Source organism: Fusarium oxysporum, chromosome V, assembly GCF_013085055.1.
Source record: "Fusarium oxysporum Fo47 chromosome V, complete sequence".
Taxonomy (NCBI): domain Eukaryota; kingdom Fungi; phylum Ascomycota; class Sordariomycetes; order Hypocreales; family Nectriaceae; genus Fusarium; species Fusarium oxysporum.
In genome coordinates, this window is record NC_072844.1 from 3,897,097 (window position 1) to 3,921,585 (window position 24,489).

At 49.6% G+C, this 24,489-nt stretch overlaps 8 protein-coding genes across 8 annotated transcripts; 5 read left to right on the forward strand and 3 right to left on the reverse strand.

The window, feature by feature from the left end:
* Positions 1 to 1,418: 1,418 nt before the first annotated feature.
* FOBCDRAFT_293876 (uncharacterized protein) lies at positions 1,419 to 4,176 on the reverse strand (the record flags this gene model as incomplete). Its single annotated transcript, XM_059611836.1, has 5 exons — positions 1,419 to 1,577; positions 1,628 to 1,924; positions 1,973 to 3,302; positions 3,359 to 3,477; positions 3,685 to 4,176. The coding sequence occupies 5 exons, from the start codon at positions 4,174 to 4,176 to the stop codon at positions 1,419 to 1,421; spliced, it is 2,397 nt and encodes a 798-aa protein (XP_059464998.1).
* A 2,590-nt stretch (positions 4,177 to 6,766) lies between these two features.
* Positions 6,767 to 8,110, reverse strand: FOBCDRAFT_261347 (TRAPP complex core subunit BET3). The gene is made up of 4 exons (XM_031185161.3): positions 7,838 to 8,110; positions 7,766 to 7,774; positions 7,490 to 7,712; positions 6,767 to 7,439 (listed from the first exon to the last, which is right to left on the reverse strand). Exons 1-4 carry the CDS (start codon positions 7,870 to 7,872, stop codon positions 7,128 to 7,130), a joined length of 579 nt encoding a protein of 192 aa, XP_031040803.1. The 5' UTR covers positions 7,873 to 8,110; the 3' UTR covers positions 6,767 to 7,127.
* A 63-nt stretch (positions 8,111 to 8,173) lies between these two features.
* On the forward strand, positions 8,174 to 9,977 carry FOBCDRAFT_183879 (WD40-repeat-containing domain protein). Its single transcript, XM_031185162.3, has 4 exons — positions 8,174 to 8,434; positions 8,485 to 8,611; positions 8,661 to 9,416; positions 9,467 to 9,977. The coding sequence occupies exons 1-4, from the start codon at positions 8,303 to 8,305 to the stop codon at positions 9,514 to 9,516; spliced, it is 1,065 nt and encodes a 354-aa protein (XP_031040804.2). The 5' UTR covers positions 8,174 to 8,302; the 3' UTR covers positions 9,517 to 9,977.
* A 1,087-nt stretch (positions 9,978 to 11,064) lies between these two features.
* FOBCDRAFT_274693 (uncharacterized protein) lies at positions 11,065 to 12,423 on the forward strand (the record flags this gene model as incomplete). The annotated part of the gene is made up of 3 exons (XM_031185163.3): positions 11,065 to 11,785; positions 11,844 to 12,148; positions 12,199 to 12,423. The coding sequence occupies 3 exons, from the start codon at positions 11,065 to 11,067 to the stop codon at positions 12,421 to 12,423; spliced, it is 1,251 nt and encodes a 416-aa protein (XP_031040805.3).
* A 4,283-nt stretch (positions 12,424 to 16,706) lies between these two features.
* On the forward strand, positions 16,707 to 17,199 carry FOBCDRAFT_38654 (uncharacterized protein). Its single transcript, XM_059612176.1, has one exon. The coding sequence runs from the start codon at positions 16,799 to 16,801 to the stop codon at positions 17,087 to 17,089; it is 291 nt and encodes a 96-aa protein (XP_059467254.1). The 5' UTR covers positions 16,707 to 16,798; the 3' UTR covers positions 17,090 to 17,199.
* Positions 17,101 to 19,040, reverse strand: FOBCDRAFT_224616 (Indoleamine 2,3-dioxygenase). The gene has a single exon (XM_031185171.3). It carries the CDS (start codon positions 18,771 to 18,773, stop codon positions 17,310 to 17,312), a length of 1,464 nt encoding a protein of 487 aa, XP_031040813.1. The 5' UTR covers positions 18,774 to 19,040; the 3' UTR covers positions 17,101 to 17,309.
* Positions 19,041 to 20,141: 1,101 nt separating this feature from the next.
* On the forward strand, positions 20,142 to 21,930 carry FOBCDRAFT_274696 (UEV domain-containing protein; the record flags this gene model as incomplete). The annotated part of the gene is made up of 4 exons (XM_031185172.2): positions 20,142 to 20,192; positions 20,264 to 20,351; positions 20,430 to 20,668; positions 20,728 to 21,930. The coding sequence occupies 4 exons, from the start codon at positions 20,142 to 20,144 to the stop codon at positions 21,928 to 21,930; spliced, it is 1,581 nt and encodes a 526-aa protein (XP_031040814.2).
* A 971-nt stretch (positions 21,931 to 22,901) lies between these two features.
* FOBCDRAFT_250830 (fungal pheromone mating factor STE2 GPCR-domain-containing protein) lies at positions 22,902 to 24,409 on the forward strand (the record flags this gene model as incomplete). Its single annotated transcript, XM_031185174.3, has 2 exons — positions 22,902 to 23,652; positions 23,704 to 24,409. 2 exons carry the CDS (start codon positions 22,902 to 22,904, stop codon positions 24,093 to 24,095), a joined length of 1,143 nt encoding a protein of 380 aa, XP_031040816.2. The 3' UTR covers positions 24,096 to 24,409.
* Positions 24,410 to 24,489: the final 80 nt, after the last annotated feature.

Here is a 24,489-nt window from a genome sequence, read left to right on the forward strand (position 1 = left end):
AGGAACGACCCAGCAAGCGGGTTCGCGAGAACTGAGTTCAGAAAACAGGGCAAAGAGCTGCCGATGGCTCGAAATGAGCTGCAACGCAGCTATTGAGCGTCTTAGTATTGTCGCCCTGCATGAGGAGCAACCCAACAAGCGAGTTCGTGAGAACGAAGATGCCAAAGGCCAAGGAAGAAAGTTAATTTTGGTGGAAGCGGTGAAACCCTGTTCACGGCACGGAGTTTCTTTTGGTAGCATCAAGGATGAGATATATTATCAAGGCTGCTCAGGAGATGAACGGGAGAGCCGCTCAAGGGAAACAGGAAGATGTATGACAAGGTTCGGCATAACTATCAATAAACCAGAAGTAATACCTACATGCTCCGAATGGCCGTGATGCCGCGTTGTCTATATGTACTGTCAGCCAATCTATGAAAAGTGACACCCTCCACGAAAAGATATTTTGAGATGTAGACTCGACACACTCCTCACAACCAGCCGAAGAGAGGCAAGAAACCTCAACATATCGACCCCTAAACGATGAACAGACTTAGGTAAGTTTGGAATAGATTTAGTAGAGCTTTAAATCATTTAGGTATTTTAGCACTTAGACTACAAGTCAGAAGTTTTCTTACCCAGTAAGCCAGCGCATAACCATCCAGCAACTGCCAAACCTAGACAGCCACATAGAAAACATCACATTCTCAATATCGAACAAGACAAAGGGACGTTTTATTCCACCACCTGAGAGACAGTAACTATGATAGTATGTTGATCTTTGACAAATGACACCATGTCAACTCGTAAGATAATAAATAAAAAAAAGTAACCGCAAATAACCAAACCACCATAAAGGGAAAAAGGAAAAAAAATGTGACGTCTGTCTTAGCAAACAAAAAAAGCAAAAAAGGACGACAACAATAGCGTGGTATGTAATTTTTCGCCGTGAGCTTTAAGGATACACCGGATAAATAAACTTCGACACTTTACACAGATGGGATATCCCTCATCCCCTTCATCTTTCATCTTCCATCCTTAAATAAGATCTCCTGAAACTCTTCCAGGATTTTTCCACTCATGTACCCCATATCCGCAAGCAAAATGACGAAGTGTGGTAACAAAAACAACAACAACAAAAAGACAGGAGAGGAAAGAGACGAAGTAGGACGATGTGAAGTTTCCAAAGAAAGAACCATGTCAGTTGTGTCGAACCTGTTTCAGTCAAACACCGCGGAAGCGTCGGTAACATAAACAAAAAACAAAAAGTGCTCTTTTCCCCTGAAGCCACCACATGAGGGAATTTCACCTCCAGGACCAGATCGCCGAATGACCATGATATAGTTTCCACTCAGAACGCCGTGACAAATGATGCCTGATTAAGTCTGACCCAAGATCGTGTGTGTAATGCCAGCCAACCCAAACCTTCTCGCAAGTCATTAATCTGCTCCTATCTCATCTCCCATGGGGAAAGCTTCCGTAAAATTGAAGGCTGAGTTATCACCATCTTGGTCGTGGAGGAACGAATCAAAGTCGAAGTCATTGAGCACGTCACCCGAGTTGAGGGGGTTGGCCAACTCCATGCCGCCGCCATCAAACTGTAAGCAGAGTCAGTATCTGGTTTCACCACTAAGGAGATTGCACGTACCAATGGGCCAAAGCTGTTATCCATACCCATCATTTGATTGGGGTCGTGCTGAGGAGCTGGTGGCTGAGGAGGAGGAGCGGTTGTTGCAGCTGCGGGAGCATTAGCAGCTGGGCCAGTCGTTGGCTGACCATTCTGACCGGTGTTGCCAGCTTGCCCATTCTTATTGAAGTTGGCAGCATTGGCGTTTTGAATGGGTGTCGCAGGAGCTGGAGTATCCTGCGACTCGTTGTTATCATTTGAAGGAGTTGCACCAGCATTGTTGAGGTTCTGGTTCGCCTTCTTGTTGGCAGCAGCGCGCTTGAACTTGTTAGTATCTACAGAGTACAGTTCACCAGTTAGACATACCTTATCCTTGGCGGTCTCGGACTTCTTCTTCTTGGGGGCGGCCTTGTTAGCTTGGCTAGGAGTTGGCGGTGCAGCTGCTGCTTGTTGAGGGGATGCTGTTGTCCTGCTGTTGGCTCCATTTGCACCAGCAGGTGGTGCTTGGGGAGGAGGCATCGATCGTTGCTGGGGAGTTCCCTGGATCTGAGGACTTTGCTGCTGCATCTGCTGAGGCACCATCTGTCCATTGGGTCCTTGCTGCCACTGCTGGGGGTTTCCTTGAGGCCCTTGGCCTGGCTGGCCTTGCTGTTGTCGTGCGGCGGCCATCATCTGTTGCTGGTTCATCTGTCCATTGAAGGGTTGACCAGGGTGAGAGCTAGGGGGTCGCATGCCGCCGTTCATCGGAGGTTGGCCTCCCATGTTGCCATCCATCTGCTTGAAGAAGTGAGGTGCCATGTTGGGATCCATCTGGTTGCCCATGAAGTTCATGGCCGGGTTGGGAGAGCCACGGGATTGACCACCCTCGGGGACCGGTGAAGGAATGCCAGAGTTGTTCATCTGGGGTGTGCCGCGCTTCATCTGCTCAGCAGGGTTGGGTGAGGCACCTGGTCGCATGGCCTGGGGCGATGTATCCGGGAACTGGCCGTTGGGTCCAGGACCCCCTGGTTGTCCGGGTTGGCCTTCTCGGGGCATGCCATTGCCGCCGACGGTATCTTGCTCTTGGCGGGCCATCATGAGTCGCTTCTTGTTCTGCTGCTCTAGAAGCATTAGCTGCATTTGATAGTCTTGGAGGGCATGGTTGCTTCCCCCTCCGTTTTGGGGACCTCCAGGTCCCGCCCGGATGCCGCCTGGGCCTCCCATCTCGCCTGGGTTGTAGAACGCATTGAGAGCGGTTCCATCAGGACCCTGGGCCATCATTGGGGATCCTTGGCCTTGAGGAACGGCATTGGGCATCTGCTTGCCTCCCATCTGAGTACCATGGTGTTGCTGCAGGTTCTGCGAGTAGGTCGCGATCGACTTTTGCTGAGCGGCGGGCGGGGCGGCGGCAAAGTTCTGCAGTTGCTGAGGATGTAATGAGTGAGGATTGATGCCATTGGCAAGTAACGTTTGTTGAGCGGCGGCAGTGTTGGCTCCTCCGGGCATCTGCTGGCCTGGCATACCTTGACCGGGACGGCCATTGGGCATCATGCCGGGCTGGTTAGGGTTGAACGGTGCGCCATCGATGCGCTGTCGCTTGGAAGGCGAGGGAGCGTTCTCCCCAGACGCTGGTGAAGAGGGTCTGTTTTGGCCATCCATACCGGAGGGATCTCGCTGCATCTGGTTCTGCTTGGCCTGCTGTAGCATCATTTGAGGGCTGGGTATCACTGTTAGGCGAGGGGCTTGTAATACGATGAGAAATAAGATGCTCACTTGTTTTGGTTGTTAGCCATGGCGGCGCGGGCAAGGTTGCCCTGCTTCATGTTCATCATGCCGCCGTTCTGCATGTTGCGCATCATCTGATATTGCTGCGTAGCCATATCTGGTCTCATCTGTCGCAGAAGTTCCTGCTGTTGATTCTGCTTTAGCCGGGATTGCTGCTACATTGCCACCGAGGGTCAGCATTGGTCACCAGCCAAAGTGGTTACCAAATGTTAGGGGCATGGCAGTCAATCTGACACCATCATCCATTGAGTGGGTGAGATGCCAGACTGGAGTGCCCTGGGTGGCAGCATGACAGAAAGAAAAAGATGGCTTACCTGAGTATGTTGAACATATTGGTTGATGGTATTGTTTCCGCTCTTGGCGCGCTGCGCGTAGTAAATGTCCCAAAAGACGGAGAACCACTCGTAGAGAAAAGAGGTGTCGGAAGCAGGCATGGGAAGCTTCGGCGGCGGCAAGTCTTCAGGAAGTTTGGAATCGATGTCGTCCTTCGAATCGGTATCCATGGGATCGTCGCCAACACCGTTGATGACATTTCCGTTCTCGTCGCGACGACGGTTCGCGCCATCCTTGCTGAGGACGTTGACCTGTTGATCGCTGGAAAGGAGAGATCGGGCGCAATCGTACATTCCCATGCGGATAAAGTATTCGTAGATATAGGTGTTAAGAACGCTGCGCTGGTTATCGTTTGCCTGTTGGCGAGACGCGGCGGCAGCAGCCGCAGCAGCCTGGGGGTTGACGCCGCCGTTGTTCATCATGGGCATGGGGGCACCTCCAACAGGACCACCCATGGGGTTCATGTTGGCCATGTTAACGTTTGGATTCATGGCCATAACAGTTCAGAAGTAACCGGAGAGGAGACAGAGAGAGGCCTATAGGCTCTGCTGCAGCGACGACAGCAGTCGGGGGCTCGTGTAGCCACGGGGGCGTGCCACCAGGCGGAGCAGCGCTGGATAGCGTCCCAACGTGGACGTGACGGGCAGTGAAGCCAAAGGTCGCGAGCGAAGGGATCACCGGCGAAGGAGACGTGGACGCGGTCCAAGTTGCCAGGCGCGCGGTCGGGCGGGGGACGAAGATCGCGAGAAACCACGAGACCAGGAGGCGAGAATGGGAGGCGAGCCCGAGCAGAGGGAATTGGAGGATCGTGTCAGGCGTCGGCAATCGGCGGAAAGGAATATCGCAGGAAATCAGAAGTGATAAAAGCGTAGCGTGCACTGCAATGCGATACTACGCGATGCGATAGTCGACCGAAAGTCGATGTCGCGGTGATGAGTTGGAGATAAGAAGTATGTAGGATGAATATGGTGTGGTTGGTGTAGGTTGGATTTGGCGGAGTGTCGAGGTAACTGGGAGTGGAAAGTGGGCGCTGGGCTTGTGCTTTCCTGAGGTGATGGACGCTGCCTCAGTTGCTAAGTGTAAAAAAACGAGTGCCTGGGGTTGGGTATTCGCCAGGGGTGGGAGGGTACTTGTGGTTCTGCGGGCAGCTCGAGCAAAGACCAAGTACCTTGGAGGATTCAACGGAACGCCTCCAAGGACAAGCGGGTACCTCCAAATTATATGCTGAGTGCCCTTCTATCCAAGTACCGACAGCAAACGGAAACGATCCAAACGCCAGACGGACGGGAACAGTGGAGGACGGGAGACCCAGTATAGATGCAGTAGGTTGATCAACGTCAAACTCTTCTGCAATTATCAAACGCGACGGATACTCGCCGTTTGAAGCTTTTCAAAGCAGATGGCACAACGGCCGAGTAGAAATGAGGTGCTTTGTTTGATGGAGGAGGAAAAGGTGTGAGAGTGAGTTTCAAGGGAGCAAGACAGAGGTTGTGGGTGAAAAACGTGGTCGGTCCTTGATTTGGGCGGTGGGAATCCCTCCAGTCAGTGAATGAAAAGGAGGAGGACGGTCAAACTTTTCTTCTTCCTTCTTCCCTGTGAATCGCTCCCTGAAACTTTGTCAATTGATAGAGTCTAGGAATAACGGTCACTTAATCATGTGAAAGGTTTATTTTTTTTTAGTAGACATTCTCAATTACTGTATTGTGATGTAGCCCTCTCCGCATATCAGAATTGGTACCAACAGTGAGTGATGCGCCTCCGATGGTTAGATGCATGCAATTTACAAGTATAGCAGACCTTGCTCCAAAACGGTAAAACACAAATTACAAGGCCGGCCGTCTGTCAAAAGCTTAGGTTTCCCTGGGACCTGGAGACAGATCCACCAAATTGGGATGCTTTGACTCCTTGCAGCTAAAAGAAACCGGGACGGTCGATCATAAGAACGAATGGATGCATATAAGCGAATCCAACGTGAACATTGAAGTCAATTGCGAGACGTTGAAACCCCTCGAGATTTAGTCAGAATTGACTATTTTAGTCCCTCATTGTTCTCCGTGATCCTTTTCAAAGACATTCGACTTGGCCACAAACTACCGAGACCGGTTTGATGCACATGGAACATGTACAGAAGGGAGGCTGGCTTCTAACCGGGGTTAAGCACAGGGCTGCCAACGTGCCCTGTGAGGCTCAGTAAGCTCAGCGCGTCCTCAGCGACACTCAGCGGCCTAGACCGCAGCTGTAGTGGATGCTCTTCAGGGGCTCTCACCAAGGTTTGCACGTTAGCGGACCCGAATGATCATAGGTCGCGTCACCCCACACAATGGACCCTTGATCTGAGGGACGCGCCCTGGGGCTAGACGGTCATCCTCGCCATTGGCGCGCTGAGTTTGTCGCGTTACATTCTAGTACGTAAATCTCAGACCAAGGTGCGTAATATCTGGACCGACGCTCAAAATGTCCCCGGTCTTGAGACCTCAGGCATGATATCGGAGACAAAACGGTAACCCCTTTGCCTCAGGCACACATGTCACCATCATTATGGTCTGAGCCTGTACCCCCAGGGAGCAAGAAGACTTCTGACGTTCAGCCAGGGTGCCAAAATTAACTGGGCTAAAAATGTGCTAAGATTTGCCCAAACTTACCTAAATCTTTTCATCACTTAGGATAAAGGTCCTAAGTTTTCTTGCCTCCTTTAGGTACCTCCACTAACAAATCCCGTTTGACTGTTAATTGATCGTCTGTCATTTCGCGGGGATTTGACGTTATCAATCTACTAAAACCTGCCCCTTGTGTGATGGAGCTTCAACACTTCATTGTCCGGCGGAGTTGAGATACAATCTAAATCGCGTTTGTGAATAATTGACATTGAGTTTGTGTCGTTTGCTGATTAACTCATGATGTAGGTTTGTGGAAGCCGATAGAAATTAAAATCAATATCCAGATGCCTCTATAGTAAATGACAGGAGGATCTGTTTGTTTTGGTGTTCTCGCTTTCATTTATTACTGCAGTTGCTTTAATAAAACAAACTTCAGCTCGCAATATACCAACTTAAACTTTCATTACCCAGAAACGAATGCAAAATGTTTCATCGTAATATTCTGGCTCTATCACTATGGCGTAAGCTCAATTAACCGGCATTTCCAGCCTAGCACGTGGCTGACAGCTGTCTTCCATGGGTATCTACACGTGCTATGATCCCAAGCCATTCTCGCAAGATTGCTAAACGAAGTTTGTTCTGTAAGAAAGTTTGCTTCCATGCCAATCGTCCTGATCGGCACAATCTCGCTGTCTATGCCGTCGACGATCATTTGGGGGCATCCCCCCTGGATATCTAGAATTTCTCATAGCCATCCATCCATCTGTGTCCTGCAATTGTTAAATCGTCATCACATAATCACATTCATAACTCCCCTCTTGCGTCTCTTAGTCATCCTCAGGGGGCAGTTCATCGTCGATGTATCGGATTAGCGATACCCTCATCTCTGTGCTGTCGTTGCCCCGCAACACATCACTGACGAAGTGAGCTTCAACTTGCATTTGCACCATTTCCAGAGCACCTCGTAGCACTCCACACAGAATGTTGGAGTACCAAAGTTGATCTTGCGCTCGACCATCGTCAGGGAGCTCGACAAAGTCGGCCAAGGGGTTCTCTTCAAATACCAGCGAGAACTGGTCATTTTCACTTGTCCAATTCATCACTTGGGGAGTAATGTTGAGGAATATCTTGAACCCAACCTGGTTCTATCGTTAGTCATTGCCAAACGCTGCGCAGGAAGGCTCCCTACCCTGGAGATCATCTCTGCCGTCTCGCGGAAGTTGGCGCATCGCTTCATGGTGTTGGATTTGGCGAGATAGTCTTCAATAAGTCGCAGACCAATGTTGTAACCCATCTTGTCGAGTTGCTTGTTCACTTCGGCATAGTCGCTCTCGTAGTCCTTGCATAGTTGTGCAACAATAGTTCCGTAAGTCAAAGTGACGAGCTCAGCGTTGACCTTGTCGATTCGAGTTCTGTTAGTCTGTTAAAAAGCGTTTCGATATAGGCTCAAGCGATCATCGCTTACTTCCAGATTCTAGAACCAAGTTAGTATTTGACCGTAATTTGGTGACCGAACTAGGTATCATGATGAACTTACTCCTCGCCTACGCGGGACGCTTTGTTGGCCGCCATTACTGCGCTGTGAGGGAGGGGTTGTGGAAGAGTTCAAGGACAGCGACCGAGCTCTACAATCAACAGGGCGTTGGTGCGGAGTCAAAAGATCGTAGAAATGGAATAGACTCCAATATCATACGCAAACAGAGCTATGTCGATGTAGCTTGAACCAGGGAGGTGAAGCAGCAGCGCCAACACCGCTCTGGAAGGTCGGTGCACGGAGGGTTGAAACACCGACCTCAGGAACAATCTTCGGCCCGGCCACCAATCGTTTGCAGCAGCTCGATTTACTTTGCATGAAGCCCACCACCGTCGTCAAAAGTGAAGCAACAGGAAGCTCCAAGCTCATTTGATAGCTCCTGAACTCGACAAAAGCTGGCGCATTTGCATAATCAGCGTCGCATATAATCGTTCTTTTTCTTTCCCTTGATACCCTTTCAACTTCGTCATGTCCGCCGAAAAACGTCCTGCCGATGGAGATCCCAGCTCTTCTCAGTCGCTGGTGAAGCGACAGAATGTCAACTCTTCTACAGGCGCTCTTGCGCGTCTGAACGCGTCAAGCAATGCGCTGGTGCAATCTGTACGTTAAAGCCCGTTTAATTGTTGAGGTCGCTGGACTGACTGGTACAGGCGCCTAGAACAAGCGGGCTTCAAGCTCCTGTTATGGAACTATCAGGACACTCGGGCGAGATTTTTGCAGCAAAGTTCGATCCTACAGGCAACCTGATTGCTTCTGGTGGAATGGATAGATCTCTAAGTGAGCAGGGAACAATACTTCATGAACGACAACGGACTGACTTTCGTAGTGCTTTGGAGAACCTATGGCGATTGCGAAAACTACGGAATATTAAATGGCCACCGCGGTGCCATTCTGGGCTTACAATGGTCACGCGACTCGGAAATTCTATACAGTGCATCGGCTGACATGCACCTTGCGAGCTGGGATTTGACATCGGGCACACGAATCCGCAGATATGTTGGACATGAGGAGGTTATCAACACGGTGGGCATCAGCAGACGAGGAGAAGAGATACTTGTCAGTGGTAGCGACGACTCGACAATCGGAATCTGGGACCCCCGATCGAAGAACGCCGTCGACTATATCCAGACCGAATTCCCCATTACCGCCATTGCTGTATCCGAGGCTGGTAACGAGATATACGCAGGCGGCATCGACAACGATATTCGAGTATGGGACTTGCGCAAGAAGTCGGTAATATACTCGATGCTGGGCCATTCAGACACCATCACTTCATTGAGGGTTTCACCAGATTCTCAATCACTTGTCTCATACGCGATGGACTCTACAGTACGAACATGGGATATACGACCTTTTGCGCCAACAGAACGACACATCCGAACCTTTGACGGTGCGACAATGGGCATGGAGAAGAATCTTCTCGGAGCAAGCTGGGACTCAGAAGGCAAGAGAATTGCAGCAGCATCAGGAGATGGAACAGTCATGGTCTGGTCAAGCGAGACAGGCAAGCTCGCTTATAAGCTGCCTGGTCACAAGGGCACAGTCAACTGTGCAGAGTTCTCGCCAAACAAGGAGCCTATTCGTAAGTATTCTGCTGATCATTTTCGAGGCGGTGAACTAACAAAGTCACAGTACTTTCTGCATCGTCAGACCGCACAATGCTTCTTGGCGAGTTGAAATGAGGAGAATAAGCAATAAACCGATATTCTAATCTACTACCCGTCCGCTCCCTGACATATTGAATCACGAGATGCGCGCTCCCGTGTCAGGGCTCCGTATTCTGGTAACTCTCACGCCATTGAAGGTTGCCTTTGAGGGCGTACCAAGGGAAGCGCATCACCCTCACCATGGCTGAATAGTTTAGCCATTGGGATGACGCAGGGAGCTTCGTGTAACTCACTCCAATATTGTCAGGGAGCATGAATATTCAATCTGGGGAAGCTCTGGAGACGGCTAGAAACACGGATTACAGCATGTACAAAGTTCTTGAGATAACATTGGGAAGGGTGAAGGAGGCGTTTATGGCCTGTATCAAAAGATGAGACATGAGCTAGGGGCACGCATAGATGTTTGTGCTATGTGTGCAAATAGTCGATTAATAGTAAGCCCTTGAAGAAACAAGTCACATCAAACACGATCAAAACTTGAGGGAGGTGTTATCTTCCAATGAAGCTAGTTGTATGTGACCCTTCCTCAGACATTATCCAATTATCGTGAGGTTGCGGCTGCATATAGCCAGCATACTTGGGTTTCAGGTGCATACCCCTGGTTGGCTGTGAGGCGCTCCAAGCAAAGTGCGACGTGCTTCAACACGAGACGTTCAGCTGCAACAAGACGAAAAGGCTCTGAAAGTTATAAGTTCATGATATAATTGTTGCGATTTAAGCATAACATAAAGTAATTGTGAAAATATGTGATAACATCATCTGAGCTGAAGGTCGACGGTAGACCTCAAGAAATCAGCCGCATATCGACTAGCTTTGAAGCTGGTTACCCCTGGATAGAGCTCGGACTGGATAGTAATTTGTAGATCTCCACCTCCCACGTTTTTCCAACACGCACGGGACGTCCAATCCATCTTGCTAGAGCAACTTATCAACTGTAGCAGGTTAATTTCGTAGAAGCCAACCAAATTCGTCGCCGCAAACAGCTGTAATCACATTCTCAATCCCTGTTGTTTACCTTTTCCAACAGCTGAACATGGGCTCCTCCTTGCAGAGGGGGATATCCCTGACGCGGTTTGTCCCTTTCGGAGGACCCGTAGGCTAAGGTTTATGAACATGGGTCCTTGAACCTTTCAGTTCAATCAAGGGGTCGAAAAAGGGAACCTCGTGTGAAAACGACAAGACAAACGACGGGCCATCTGCCCACTAACATAATTAGATCATGACTGAAGCCGGGGCCATTTTTTAGTTTATCGAAAACTGACCCTCTTTTTTATTGTCTCTTGTCGCCGTCTTCGTTCGTTCCCTTTCTGTGGTTGTTGTCTCAGAAAAGTCAAGACAGGTTCTTGAACCCTTTTGTTATTTACTTTGCATATCTTGTTCCTTCTCTACTAATAATGACCGAGATGGTACAAGTTTTCATGTTGAACGTGTAGTTTTTATATCGTATGTTCTTTTTTATGTTCTCCCGTGGACTTTGTTGAAAATTCACGATAGCGCCGCCTTAGTCGCTTGTACCTGAGTCGTAACGGATCTATATACTGCCTCGGCTGCCCCCGTCGAAATATGGACATGAACCGTTCTGACATGGAGAGGCTTCGTGCTGATCTCATACAACGATCAAGGATGGAGCGAGGTGGTAGTCCAAATGGAGGCGATGTCGACCTCGACGTCAATGTTGATGTCGAAGCTCAACACAGTATACAAGAACCTCGTTCGAGTCCTGCGCCCCTATCACGGTTGTTGAGTCGGAGAGAACCTGCTTCAATGACGGGACAAGCTCAGCTCGCCGAAATCGAGAGCGTCAAGTCTCAAGACTCCAATACGAATCGACCTGCTGGTTCTCGAAGATTTGCCGTACCAGGGTTCCTGCGAATATGGGGACGTAACAACACCACACCACAATCCGACGATATTCGCAATGCTACAGCTTCTCCCGCGCCGCTTCTACCCATCGCTGAACCTCTATCGCCGACGAGACCCGAACCTGTGGCTACACCCTCAGAATCGCATCGATCGCGACGTCAAAGACGACAACGAACCCCCCCTCAAGATCCATTGGAAGCGCATCTCTCTGAGATTCTGGGTGGATCAACTATTAGACGGCATCGAAGACGGAGGGAATATCATGAAAGAGAACGCGATCGCCATAGATCGCGAAGAAGTCACCAGCGTCATCCCAAGTTCTTCCTGGGCTGTATACCATGGGTTCGATCGAGGCGCATGAGAGCACAGATCCTGAGGTGTTTGACTTCGGGTCTGTTTCTTATAATTCTCGTCACTGTCTGTAAGTCACGACCCAATTGCGCTGTAGGCTTAAGAACTGCGATACTGATCAGTAATAGACCTCGCCCTCTCCATGACACACAAGGTCAACACGCGCGAAATGAACATCATGCTCATTCTTGTCGTCTTGTTCGCCGCCGCCTTCTTCTTCCACGGTCTTATTAGACTGTGTCTCCTAATAATAAAAAGTAATCGCGAAGCCGCTGAGCGGGCAAATCGACCTCCTCGATATCGTGCGCCTCGATATGCCGTACCTCCTGTTCCCATTCCTGTCGTTCTTGCGCAGGATGAGGAAGCTGTGGGTATGGAGAGTGAAGCGACAAAGACACAACCACCAGCCTATGGGCGATGGCGCGAGACAGTGGTATGTATCTAGCCTGTAACTTTTGACTGGATGACGCTAATAATTTCCAGCGAGTTGATCCAGATCGTTTGTTCTGGCAGCGCAACGAGGCCGTGGACCTTTCTCAAATAAGACCTAATACTCGAGCTGGTCCCAGGCCACCGTCGTATGTGTCTGAGGATGGTATATCATATGTAGTCGAGGCGCAACCTCGATCAACAGCACCAACAACTGAAGTGCCACTACCAACACATCCATCAGAGCTTGGTAGAGTGGCTAGGGTACCAACCGAGTAGGAGTCATTAAGGGACAATTTCACAGCGCATAATAGCGAGCAATATGCATGGTTTATATGAAAGTGAAAACACATTTGAAGACCTAGAGCCTCTCAGAGGCATTGTTAAATTCAGCGTACATGAGTATCTGCAGTATTGATATCACATATTAGCGTAGTTTTACATAGTATTGCCGTTGAGAGGAAATTAGAGGTTTCGCCTATGAGATACCAGATAGGAAAAGCAATATTACAGACTTGTTCTTAGCTGAAGTTGCTTGTGCTGGTATATTGGTAATTAGAGACCCAGTCGCAGTGATACTCAACAGGTGGTGGTAGCTCAATCTTGCGATCAGGTTATCCCTCTCGTTTGAGCAGGGAGTAATTATCTCGCGGCGAGTCTCGGAAGAAGCGTGGAGTTGACATGGCCAGGGCTTGACATCACGCGGTTATATCCCCTGCCAACTGCAGCTGCGCCAGGAAATCAGAACTTCCCAAAAGAAGGGTTCAGCCAAATTTCAGCTTTGAACAAAGACTGTATTAGAGATGACATTCTTTTGAAGCCATCAGCATTCTGGGTTTACATGATAGGCCAGTTGGAGAATTAAGGTTGCTTGACTGTATCACGTGAACACCTTAAAGTGAATCAGTGCTTCATCAATTCGCTTGGCAGGCACAGCACGGGAAACCATCCTTCCTCCCTAATGAACGAACTCCCCTTCTTTCCTAAAGCAAAGAGGTTCGAGTTGAGGTGTGAAGGGGAAAGGTTAGTCCTGATTGGAGCGTGGACTCGACCCCAGTTAGTGGCTTCTCTGCCATTTGTCCTTTTAGTTCAGCGCGTTTAGAGCGTGTGATGGTGAGCGAGGGTGAAGGGAGATTCCTCAGTTGACTGAATTTATGAGAATGAGTTGTTCTTTGACAGTGACTGGGTTATGCTTGAGCTACTTTATCTGATGTGTATAATCACAAATCACGCTCCGCAGTTACTCAGAGCTCAAGGTTCAGTGACTGTTACACAGCTTATCCATTCCACCGAGGCAATTCAATACCAACTCCATTTCCCCTCCCCCTCCCTCTTAGTCCAAAAGTCCTCTTGGCTACTCCTACTTCAGTTGCGTCGCTGAGTGAGCCTGAGTCGAGGTCGCCCCCTCCCCACATCCCAACATCCACAATCATCATAATGGATCCTGTTTCCGTTCTGATTCGACTCGTTTGTGGGTGGTAACTTGAGTTAGGCCTCGTTAGTGTCAGTCTCGGGGGTCGGGGTTATCCAGTCGTATGGTGAAGAAATGGCAGGCAGTGTGTCATTCGCTCCTTGCGTTGTGTGTGCCCGCGGTTGCTCCCCTCATTTTGAAAATTTTTTAATCGAAAAATTATTCCGATTTTCCCATTCCATTTAGGACAAAACAAAGAACCATACATAACAAATACAATTTCTCTTGGTGTTGAAGTACCCTTTTTCGGTGTCTCAATACCTACCTATTCATATTTTTGTTCTACAAAATCCACTTATTGGATCATCGTTATTTTTTACTTTTCCGTTTTCTTACTCTACCTACCCATCAAGCTCCCTCCGAGTCCATAAAGGTATGTTGATGCTAAAAGCGTGGTTTTTTGCGCTGCGTTGCTGCATTGCGGTTTTTGGTTTTGTGCTGCTGCTGTGTGTTGCTGCCCCTCCTTTGCGCGACAACAACGCCCATATTCGAGACGCGTCGCCTATCACAAATATCGAAATACTTTTGGCCCCCGTTCTCGAATTTATCGAATACATTATCAATATCGACTTTTTATTGCGATTCGAATCTCGTTCCTCGCTCTCAGATCCGTTGATGCAAGAAATCCCTCGTTTGAAGCTTCGGCCTCACAACAACCCACTTCCAAAAGCCTTCCGTATTTGGCCTCCGTGTACGACCCGATATTTCGGCGCAAGCTCCGGTCTTCAACGGTCCGCGTCCGAACTATATTGTTGTATATCTCCCGGTTCTCTCGATAGCTCTGATCTTGGTGTTGCCCCTCGGCATACTCGAAGTGCGGGGTTGATGATCTGGGATTGTCAAAGCTTATCATATGACAATACCAATTGGACAATCACATTGTCCTAACCTTCAACATCGGAACTGAGTTAAACAAGACCTATGGTAGCCTCAACGACATCTGCGCGACTACGAAGTTCATGCCGACTTGGAATGCCCTTCGTGAGGCCGTTGACCTTGGGTCTCATACCTTGCAAGGACGTATTCGACCTCAACCAATGAACATGTTATCATTTCATGTTGGACCAAAGACGCGATGGAACATGCCGTTGCGATCTACCCTGGGGTTGCGACGAAGTATCCATACTGGCGACTAGACGACAACAGACATACAGCAGCAGCACCACTACCACAATGCACAACTGAACGTAAATACTGTTACTAACTTAGTTGATTTAGACCTATCTTCAAAATGTCTTCCCTCTCTCGACGTGCTTGCTACAAGTGTGGCAATGTTGGCCACTACGCTGAGGTCTGCTCTTCTGCTGAGCGTCTCTGCTACAACTGCAAGCAGCCCGGTACGTGCCACTGATATGTCTGTCAAGACAGACTTGATCTAATTTGCAAAAGGCCACGAGTCCAACGGATGCCCTCTTCCCCGAACCACTGAGGCCAAGCAGTGCTACCACTGCCAGGGTCTTGGTCACGTCCAGGCTGACTGCCCTACCCTCCGCCTGAGCGGCACTGGCACCAGCGGCCGCTGCTACAACTGTGGCCAGCCCGGTCACCTTGCTGTATGTGATGATGTTATCTGAATAATGAAACATAACTGACTGTAGTAGCGCGCCTGCCCCAACCCCGTTGGTCCTACTATGGGCCGTGGTGCTCCCATGGGTCGTGGTGGCTTCCCCGGTGGCTACGGCCGTGGTGGTTTCGCTGGTGGTCCTCGCCCTGCCACTTGCTACAAGTGTGGTGGTCCCAACCACTTTGCTCGTGATTGCCAGGCTCAGGCCATGAAGTGCTATGCCTGCGGCAAGCTCGGTCACATCTCTCGGGACTGCACTGCTCCTAACGGCGGTCCTCTCAACACTGCTGGCAAGACTTGCTACCAGTGCGGTGAGGCTGGACACATCTCTCGTGACTGCCCTCAGAAGAACGCTCCCGGTGTTGGCGAGATTCCTCAGGAGGTTGATATTGGCAGCGTTCCTGCTCCTCCCGTTGCTTCTATCGCTCCCGTGGCTTAAACAAATACTGGAGTTAGCTGTTGGTGTATGCCCTTGGTGGCGTATGTCCCTACAGCGGTCCAGAACGTCGGCCTGGGATAGCCGACACCTTTGCTTTTTAACAGTTGTTCTTTTTGATGCCGACACGTGAACATATCACTACATCCTTACTCTCGAATTATTTCTTTGTTTTGGTTCTTGTTCTTTGATCCGAAGCATGCATTTGCCAGCATCTCTTGTCTGGCCTCGACTTGCATGGCATTTTCGGTCCGTCCGAATTCATCTTTGAACCTCTTTTTTATCTTTCACTTGAGCAATGCCACATTGTTCCAGCGGTTGCACATAGCCGATACAGCATTGTTGCTATTACGACCCGCGAGGAAATGTCGGTACTTGGCAAGGAAAGATTTCTAGCAACGAATTTCCTTTTTCCAACATTCACCTAGACTTGTTTGCATGGATCCTTGGTTACTAGGGGGGCTCTGAACGGTTTCTCCGTTATCTGGCACCTTTCCTCAGATACAACTTTGGATCATTCACCCAAGGACTACTACTACGATTTGAACGACAGACGCTGTCACGTGGCTCTTAACGACTTTCGAAAATTACGGCACCCTGCGAAGGATATACCCCGCGAGGCGATGTGTTGGTTGTTGAGCTCGGAAAAGAAAAGCGCAGAGACTCAGGCTTTGACCAGTGAAGATGTCCCCGCTAGGATGCGGGTGAGATTAAGCCTCGGGAGAGCTTGTGTTGTCGCCTGGCGGCAGAAAAGACCAGTGGATGCGTGCGTGAGAGTGGTGGGCTGAAGGCCAGATGATCAATGATCATAGGGGATAGGATGCTGTTTCTTGTGGGCAACGGACTTCTGATTGCAATGACGCATGAGGGATTCGTTCGATGCGGAAGATGGCATCCTCCAGAACGGCAAACAAACAGACAAGCAACACAGTTTGTGAGGATAGAAGCTTTTTGAAGTACTGAGGCTTCCTTACTGATGGCTGTTTGCTTGTGTTCATTGTTTCGGCGTGGCTGATGGATGAGGAGGGGAGGCTGCAGTGGTGGTTAGTGACAGACACGCAAGATGCGGCGAGAAGAGTTGTAAATGATTTGATACGCACCCATAACCCCCAATGAAGCGAAGTGGCATCAGCAAAGCAGAATGTGTGTGGCGAGATGTGTTGATGACTGAAGATTGTATTGTATGAGCATGAGCATGAGTATGACGACTGGCGTTATGTTTATCACGGCAATGCCCTTGTATTGGTACATGGGACAAGAGCATAATGTCTCGGCGTTTTGGATCATTATTTTGGACGGTTGGTACACGAGTATGTATAACTCAGTAACTAATCCTGTCAGAGTCAGGCCTCGGCAGGTTGTTTTTGTTAGGTATGGTATAAGGTATATTGATCTGACAACGATCAGAGGTATAGGCATCAAAGGACAAATTTATCGAAGGCATGGAACAGCAACACCGGTAAGGCTAAGATGAAGGGAAATTGTCCTTCTATTTAACATTGCTCAAGATTGTGAGCATATTTCAACTTAATAGCAAAAAAGCGATTGCAGTATCACTGTAGTATTGTTCATCTATTCCCAACGCTTGCAATGAGTTGATCATATGCATTTACCATGAATTATCCAATTACTCCCTTACCGGACCCATCTAATATACCCATCAATCATCATTTTCCTTGGCGTGAAGTCCTCCTCTAATACTGGCAAATACCACCAATCTCATCATCCATAGTCCACGACCCAGCAAGACCTTTAATCTCCACATCCTCCGTCAGACTAACATCGTCCTGCAACGTCTTCCCCAAGAAGAAATCATTCCTCCCCTCCGTCTGCATCTTCCTCTTCATAAACCGCCTCGTCCACTCCTCAACCGCCGGCTCGCCCGTCTCATCCCTCGCCTGCTTCAAGAACGGAATAAGAGCCGTACCGCCCGTACCCTTCTGGTTCTCCTTATTCTTGCGCGATGCGACTGCGAGGTTGAGCTTGTTGCGGGTCACTTCGGGACTGCGGGAGCGGCTGCGCGCGCGGACTTGTTTGGAGGGGTTGATGATGTAGCGTGTAACGATGGCGATGTGCTTGTCGCGGAAGGCGCTTAGCATGGCGAGACAGGCGTCGTAGGCGAGGCAGAGTTGTTTGTCTGAGTGGTGAGATTCGACGTATTCGCGGATATTGGCGACGTTGGATACGTCGTTGAGGAAGCGGGCGTGAGGACCAGGCATGTAGCGTCTCATCTCCATGATGAAGTTGTGTCGGTTCGCAGCACGGCCTCGGTCGGTGTCTGAAGAAGGATCGCGAGACTCGCCTGTTGGACGATGCTCGATTCCAAGAATTATATCGAAGAATTGGATCAGACTGCTCTGAGCGTTGCTGCCACCGCTGTATTGTCGATATTCCTCAGTGCCGGAGCCATCTTCGTAAATAACGCCATTGGGGAGGCCAGCCTCTGCCATGTTCTTGCTTCCAGCAAGGAAAGGTCTAATTCGGTGATAAAAGATGGTAGGATCACAACTCTCGTGCATCCTCTGAAGAATATTCGTCAAGTCTGTGAGGCGCTCTGCGAAAGTGCGCAGACAGCGCGTAACAGCAGCACTGTCTCCATGACGAGCAGCAGCAATAGCCGTCAACATCAAAGGAATGATCGGCGCACCACGAGCCTCAATAGCCACTGAAACAAGGTAGAACCACGATTCATCAAGAGCTCCAGTATATGTGTTCAAAGTGGCGAGGTTCTCGAGATTATCGATATCCTCGTCAACAAAGAGGGGTTTAAAGTTCCATAAACAAACAGCCGCATACGTGGCAACAGGTGGTACTTCCAGATGATCAGAGATCTCCAATAAAGGAACAGAGATAGATGCTGGAAGTCTATCTGAGGGTGAATCACCACCCCAGATATATCCATGGGCCATGAAGCCTAGTAGCGAATAGGCACGTCGCCACTCAGCGTCATGTTCAAGACCTATTGTCGACAGGACCGGCAATCTGTCGATAACACCGCGTAGCCTACGGCTGAGAATAAGAGCCTGGAGGTTTGCGGCGATGGCTTCCCATTTGTTGTAGTATGGATCCGGAAGACGGGTCAAGGGAAGAGTATCCGGGAGGAAGCCATGGGTTGGGGAGATGCCGTACTCGGCTAGGACTGGAATAGAGGGAAGCATTTTAGATGAAGATTCCCTCTAGAAGTTGTTGAGAGTTGTGAAGAGGAGAAGCCACAGGCTGAAATAGAGAATCAGCAGATGCGAAAGAGCCGTGTTCCGGGAACCGGAGACGGAATAGTGGGGCCGTTCCGGGAGGATCAGATCAGAGAAGAAGATTTAACAACGTGCTTCGAAAACTCTGGGGTAGTTGAAGCCAAGGCCGGTAGTTGTGAAATAATGGATATGATGGAGAAACAAAGAAAGAACCAGCTTAAAAAATTCCGGGGATAGAGGATAGACTATGAGGGTCGTAAATGACTCTTCCTATGTTTTCTCGTGCTAGTTTCTGCGGCGAAACGGTCAAGCAGAGAGCATGATTGGCTGATTCGGATGAGTGGACAGTTGCGAAAAGAAAATGGAACCACCATAAAGGGTTCTAGACGCCACATTGATGCAGAAAAGGGTTTAATTAGCGCGCATAATGTGTTTTTTTTTTCCTGTGGTGACTTATAAATGCCATAGAGGTTGCGGATGGACCGGGTTGTCTGCGGACGTGAAGCCGGATTTGACTCCGTCTTCGGCGGATGTGATGATGAATATGGTTCTTAGATTTGTAATTTACATTTACATGTGATATTTGGTGGTTTGGGATTTTGGGGTATTGTAACGTTGATGGGATGGCATTATTAATTGATGTGATTGCGAAGGGTGTTGTTGAGTTAGAGTTGAGTCTCTGAATGGTTGATTTTTGTTACCCTACAGCTGAGAGGGAAATGTCTCGGTTTTATTTCCGGGGTGATGATCACATAGCTGATCCTCTATCTAATGACATCTTACCCTGTTGGTGGTTGAGTCACCAACGGCTAAGTGGTTATTTTCTCAAATATGTTTCAGACGTGTTGGTGGGAAGCGACAGCCAAATGGCTTCAACCACCCGAAACTCAATCGTTGTGAGACTGAGGCTGTCCAGATAGATCATGGCTCCTTTGACGCAGCCTTCTTGGCCTCGTGCAAGAAGAAATTAACTTGTACAACGTAATCTCAAAAGAGTACCAGATACCAGAGTTTCCTCCCCTCCTAGATGTAGATGTATAGAAATAATGAAGGCAAACTTGTACTTCTACTCGCTCACCCTCTCCCACTTCAATTGCTTCAGTTGGTGTTGAAGCCTTAAGACCCCCACCCCCACTATCCGCGGCTCGGGTCGATTTTAGGAAGGTGCACGGTACGTACCCCATTACGTCGATTGCATGAGGTCCAACATGGAAGACGCACGAACCACAAACACCAAGCCAAGCTACGACGACCTTCAAGGTCAACCTCAGATGTGAATAGCTCCATCTTCCTTAATATCTCAATAACAACTTGGGTTACTTGGCCAATAACACGATGCCTGTCCAGCAACATGTGCTGAACTGGCTCTACAGCGTTCTCACAAGCGTACGTATCTCCTCCTCTATCTTCCCCCGCTCATTCGCCAAGTTCAAAGAGCTGACTTGAACGCGCTACAGGAATATCACGATGTAAACCGTGCCTACAACGATGTCGCGCAGGCTCTCGACCGATTCCCCTCGTTGTCGCCGCGAACTGATGTGCACAGTACGTTCGCATAGAGCTATCAACCAGCTTGCGCTCTAAACTCCAGCTTTGTCGCATTCGGATATTGACCGTCACCAGCGTTCTCGAATGGCGCCAATGCCTTGTTACTTCATCTCTCGGGGACTCTCCCTGTTAATTTTCGCGGGACGACGTACCGCTTCCCCATTTCGATATGGGTGCCACACGCTTATCCGCGAGAACCACCCATGATATACGTTGTGCCGACCGAGACCATGATGATTCGGCCGGGACAGCATATCGATCCGCAGGGTCTGGTATACCATCCATACTTGGTGGGGTGGGCTGAATTCTGGGACGTACGTTGCCCCCAAGCCACAGCTACACTGTGATGTTCCGTTGCTGACAAGATGATCAGAAATCCAACCTTCGGGACTTCCTCAACATCCTAACCGATATCTTCGCAAAAGAACCTCCAGTCGTAGCTCGGCAACAACAGCCCCGGCCACCTCCAGCTCAAGCTAATCCGACACCTCCCCCTGTGCCGCCTCTGCCTCCTGGCATGGGATCGACTTCGCGGCCTGCAACACAAGATCCGCATCCCTCAGAACAGCCGCGCCCTCCTCCACCACCGCCGAAGGGCCCTCAGACTGCATCACCTGCGCAGACACAATCTCAAAATGGACCGCCTTTACCTCCAATCCCGGGACGTTCCCCGGCGCAGTCTAACCGCATGTCACGGTACGACTCAGCTCCTCCTCTGCCTCCTCAAGTTGGCAGTCCAAATGCACAGGATCCGAGATTGCCTCGCCCTCAGGAGCAGTATGCGACTCGTCATATACCGCCTGCTGGACCGCCTGCTGGACCGCCTGCTGGACCGCCAATGGCTGCGCAACCTGGATACACGAACGATACCCAGTCGTTTGCGCCTCCGTCACAACAACAATGGCAAATGCCACCACATCATCAGCAATATCAACAGCCTCTGCAACCTCCGGCATGGACGGCTCAGGCAGCTCCACCACCACAAAGCCCTGCAAAACCACCACCACCTCCTGATCTACTTGATGAACCATTAGAGTTAAGTTTGCCAAATACTACCGTAGCGGCTCCTCCTATCCCGCCCAATCCCGAAAAGGATGCGTTGTTGCGACAGTTAGCTCAGACACTATATTCGATCAGGATGCGCAGCCGGCAGCAGAACGACTCGAGCATGGCTGGTTTGCAGGCACAAAGAACAGCAATGTTGTCGGCGATACCAGCCTTCCAAGCTGAAGGTGGCCAATTGACACAGTTGTCGAATGTCTTGACGTCAAACTCTAATATTCTACACGATGCTCTTCATAAAGCGGATGCAGTGATCGAAGGATCCAAGAGCCACCCTGTTCCGGATGTTGATGAGCTCCTCGTAGCTCCTACAGTAGTCGCAAACCAGCTATACACACTAGTGGCAGAGGAGAGAGCTATAGGTGACGCCATATTCATGCTTGGACGGGCTGTCGAGCGCGGCCGCATTACACCAGCAGTGTTTGCCAAGATGACGAGAACTCTTGCTAGAGAATGGTATCTGAAAAAAGCACTTGTACGAAAGATTGGGCAAGGAATGGGTTTGGCCTCATGACGGGATACCATACGAGATTTGGATTGACGCAGCTCCCTTACCAAGCGGGGGTTTAGTATTGTTCTTACAGCTGGCAGCCGGGAAGAGCTCCAGGATTGGCATCGTGCATGGAGTAGCAATACGTGGCCAGGCACTGGGTGAAATACGACAAGTAAGAGGCGGATTACAACATACTTTTGAAACGAAGCCAAACAACCAGGACGACCGGCTAGCTGGATGCCCGTGAAGTCTATCTTGCGATCTCAAGCCATCGATACGGTTGAGAAAGACTGAGCAGATTAAAAGTCCAATGATCGAGACCAAAGCGGATAACTAACCCCTTGATATCAAACTGGACCCCATATCAAATTCACTCCCCCTCATTCCATCCATGGCGGCAATTGGCGTGCACGGAGTCAGGAACACGGGGGGGAAAAGAAACGAATCCGTCGCTTGGACCGTTAGCTCTCGACCTGTCAAGATATGCACGGATCGATCTCCTGCACCGAACGAGTCTAGCGGGCTCAGCGAACAATACTAAGCCTCAAAACGCCACGAAATGCAAGAACAATACTAAGACCAACCTCACCCCCACCGACCTTGGCATTCTTAGTTGATTGTGATAACACCCTTTGAATACAAATCCTGTTCCTTGACTTTTGCAGTGCCTAGAGTGCTCACAGTCTTCTTGCCGCTGACAATATTTAATTATTGCTCGCTAGCTTAACTGTTTGTTCTTCAAGACCGTTCTCGCCTGGCTTGTAGTGTGATCTGTTAACCATGTTGCCACTCTCTCATTCTCTTCAACGTTATACAAGGCATCCCTCTCACTTCACTTCCCTTTACTCTCTCTTATATATACATCTTGAAGAGCTCAGACCTCTTACTTCTCCGTTCGCTCGTGAACTATATCCATCTTTGCCACGCTGAGATCGATCTCTACCAACGACCCCTTTCACTTCCAATCTTTACTCTTTCACTATCAGATCGCAATGTCGACCTTTGATCCGTTTACGCAGAACATCACGTTCTTAGCAGCAGATGGAAACACCACCATCAGCATCCCCGTGGTGCTCGTTGACGAGATGCGTCGTATGATGGTCAACACCGTCATCAACTATGCCACACAACTCGGCGCCTGTCTCGTCATGCTCGTCGTTCTCCTCGTCATGGTCCCCTTCTCCAAGTTCCGAAGACCCTTCAACGCTCTTCAGATCATCAGTCTCTTCATCTGCTCGTGTAGAATGGTTCTCCTGTGTATCTGGAACATCTCCAAGTTCGCCGACTTTTATCCCTTCTGGTCTCACGACTTTAGCCATATTCCTCGCAGTGAGTATGCACCAGCCATCGCTGCCAATATCATCTCGCTCTTGCTCGTCATCTCGATTGAGACGATGCTCATGAGTCAGGCTTGGACGATGGTTAAGCTGTGGCCGAATATGTGGAAGTATATCATTGCTGGTCTTTCACTCGTCATTTCTCTCATGACGATCTGTGTGAGAATTGCTTTCACGGCTGTTCAGAACAAGGCAGTTCTTGATACCATTCCGCCATTGCATATGCTCTGGCTCATCAAGTGGACGGTCATCATGAATGTGTCTTCCATCTCATGGTGGTGTGCCATCTTCAACATCAAGCTCATCTGGCATCTCATCTCCAATCGTGGTATCCTACCATCTTACAAGACGCTCACTCCCATGGAAGTCCTCGTCATGACCAATGGCATCCTGATGATCATCCCAGGTAAGTTTCTCCCCCTAACTCCCCAAGAGACCACTCACTAACACTCCACAGTCATCTTCGCCTCTCTTGAATGGGCTCACTTCGTCGACTTCGAAGCAGCATCCCTCACCCTCTCCTCCGTCGCCGTCATCCTCCCGCTCGGCACCCTCGCCGCACAACGCATCGCCGCCAGCAACGCCAACAGCGCCCACTCCTCCGGCGCCTCAAACGGCATCCGCTACGGCGCCAGCGGCCCCAACTCCTTCACTGGCTTCAAAGCACCTAGTTTCAGCACCAACCGCAGCGGCGCCACCGACAGGCCTCACGTCTCCGTGTACGCCCGCTGTGAAGCTGGGACTTCGTCTCGCGACCACATCAATCCCGGGGATGTTGAGCTAGGCAAGATCGACAGTGATCACGTCCGGGTTGACAAAGCCTTCTTGCAACGTGAAGAGCGGATCTAGGCCACTCTTTGCAATTTCAGCTTCCACGAAAACTGCTTTTGGGAAATGGTATTACACGTTCATGTTTTCGACCAAAACAAAACTTCTAGCGCGGCGTATCGGCACAAGTTGCTTTTCCTTCATGTTACTGCTTTTCTTAGCGAACAGCTTTCATACCCAATGCGGTTGATGATGCTTGGGATAACTCGCATCCTACTTTCTTTAGTTTATGGTATCTCTTTTGACCCGATGACTTTTAATCAAGGACGATACTGTCTATGCCTTGCTCTTCTTTAGTTAAAAGATGGATAAGCGCTCAGGCGCACAGTAGCGATGAATACATTCAGCTTACTAACCCTGCCTTGTCTACTGCGACGTCCAATGTTAGTTTCAGAGTCTTATGTTATCAGCTGCA

Coding starts and splice junctions, on each gene's coding strand:
- FOBCDRAFT_261347 (XM_031185161.3), bottom strand. CDS start 7,872: ATGGCGGCCAACAAAGCGTCCCGCGTAGGCGAGGA. Junction 7,440..7,489: donor CGGCAGAGATGATCTCCAGG/GTAGGGAGCCTT, acceptor CGATAGAACCAG/GTTGGGTTCAAGATATTCCT.
- FOBCDRAFT_183879 (XM_031185162.3), top strand. CDS start 8,303: ATGTCCGCCGAAAAACGTCCTGCCGATGGAGATCCCAGCTCTTCTCAG. Junction 8,612..8,660: donor TGGAATGGATAGATCTCTAA/GTGAGCAGGGAA, acceptor TGACTTTCGTAG/TGCTTTGGAGAACCTATGGC. Junction 9,417..9,466: donor GCCAAACAAGGAGCCTATTC/GTAAGTATTCTG, acceptor ACAAAGTCACAG/TACTTTCTGCATCGTCAGAC.
- FOBCDRAFT_38654 (XM_059612176.1), top strand. CDS start 16,799: ATGAGCATGAGCATGAGTATGACGACTGGCGTTATGTTTATCACGGCA.
- FOBCDRAFT_224616 (XM_031185171.3), bottom strand. CDS start 18,773: ATGCTTCCCTCTATTCCAGTCCTAGCCGAGTACGGCATCTCCCCAACC.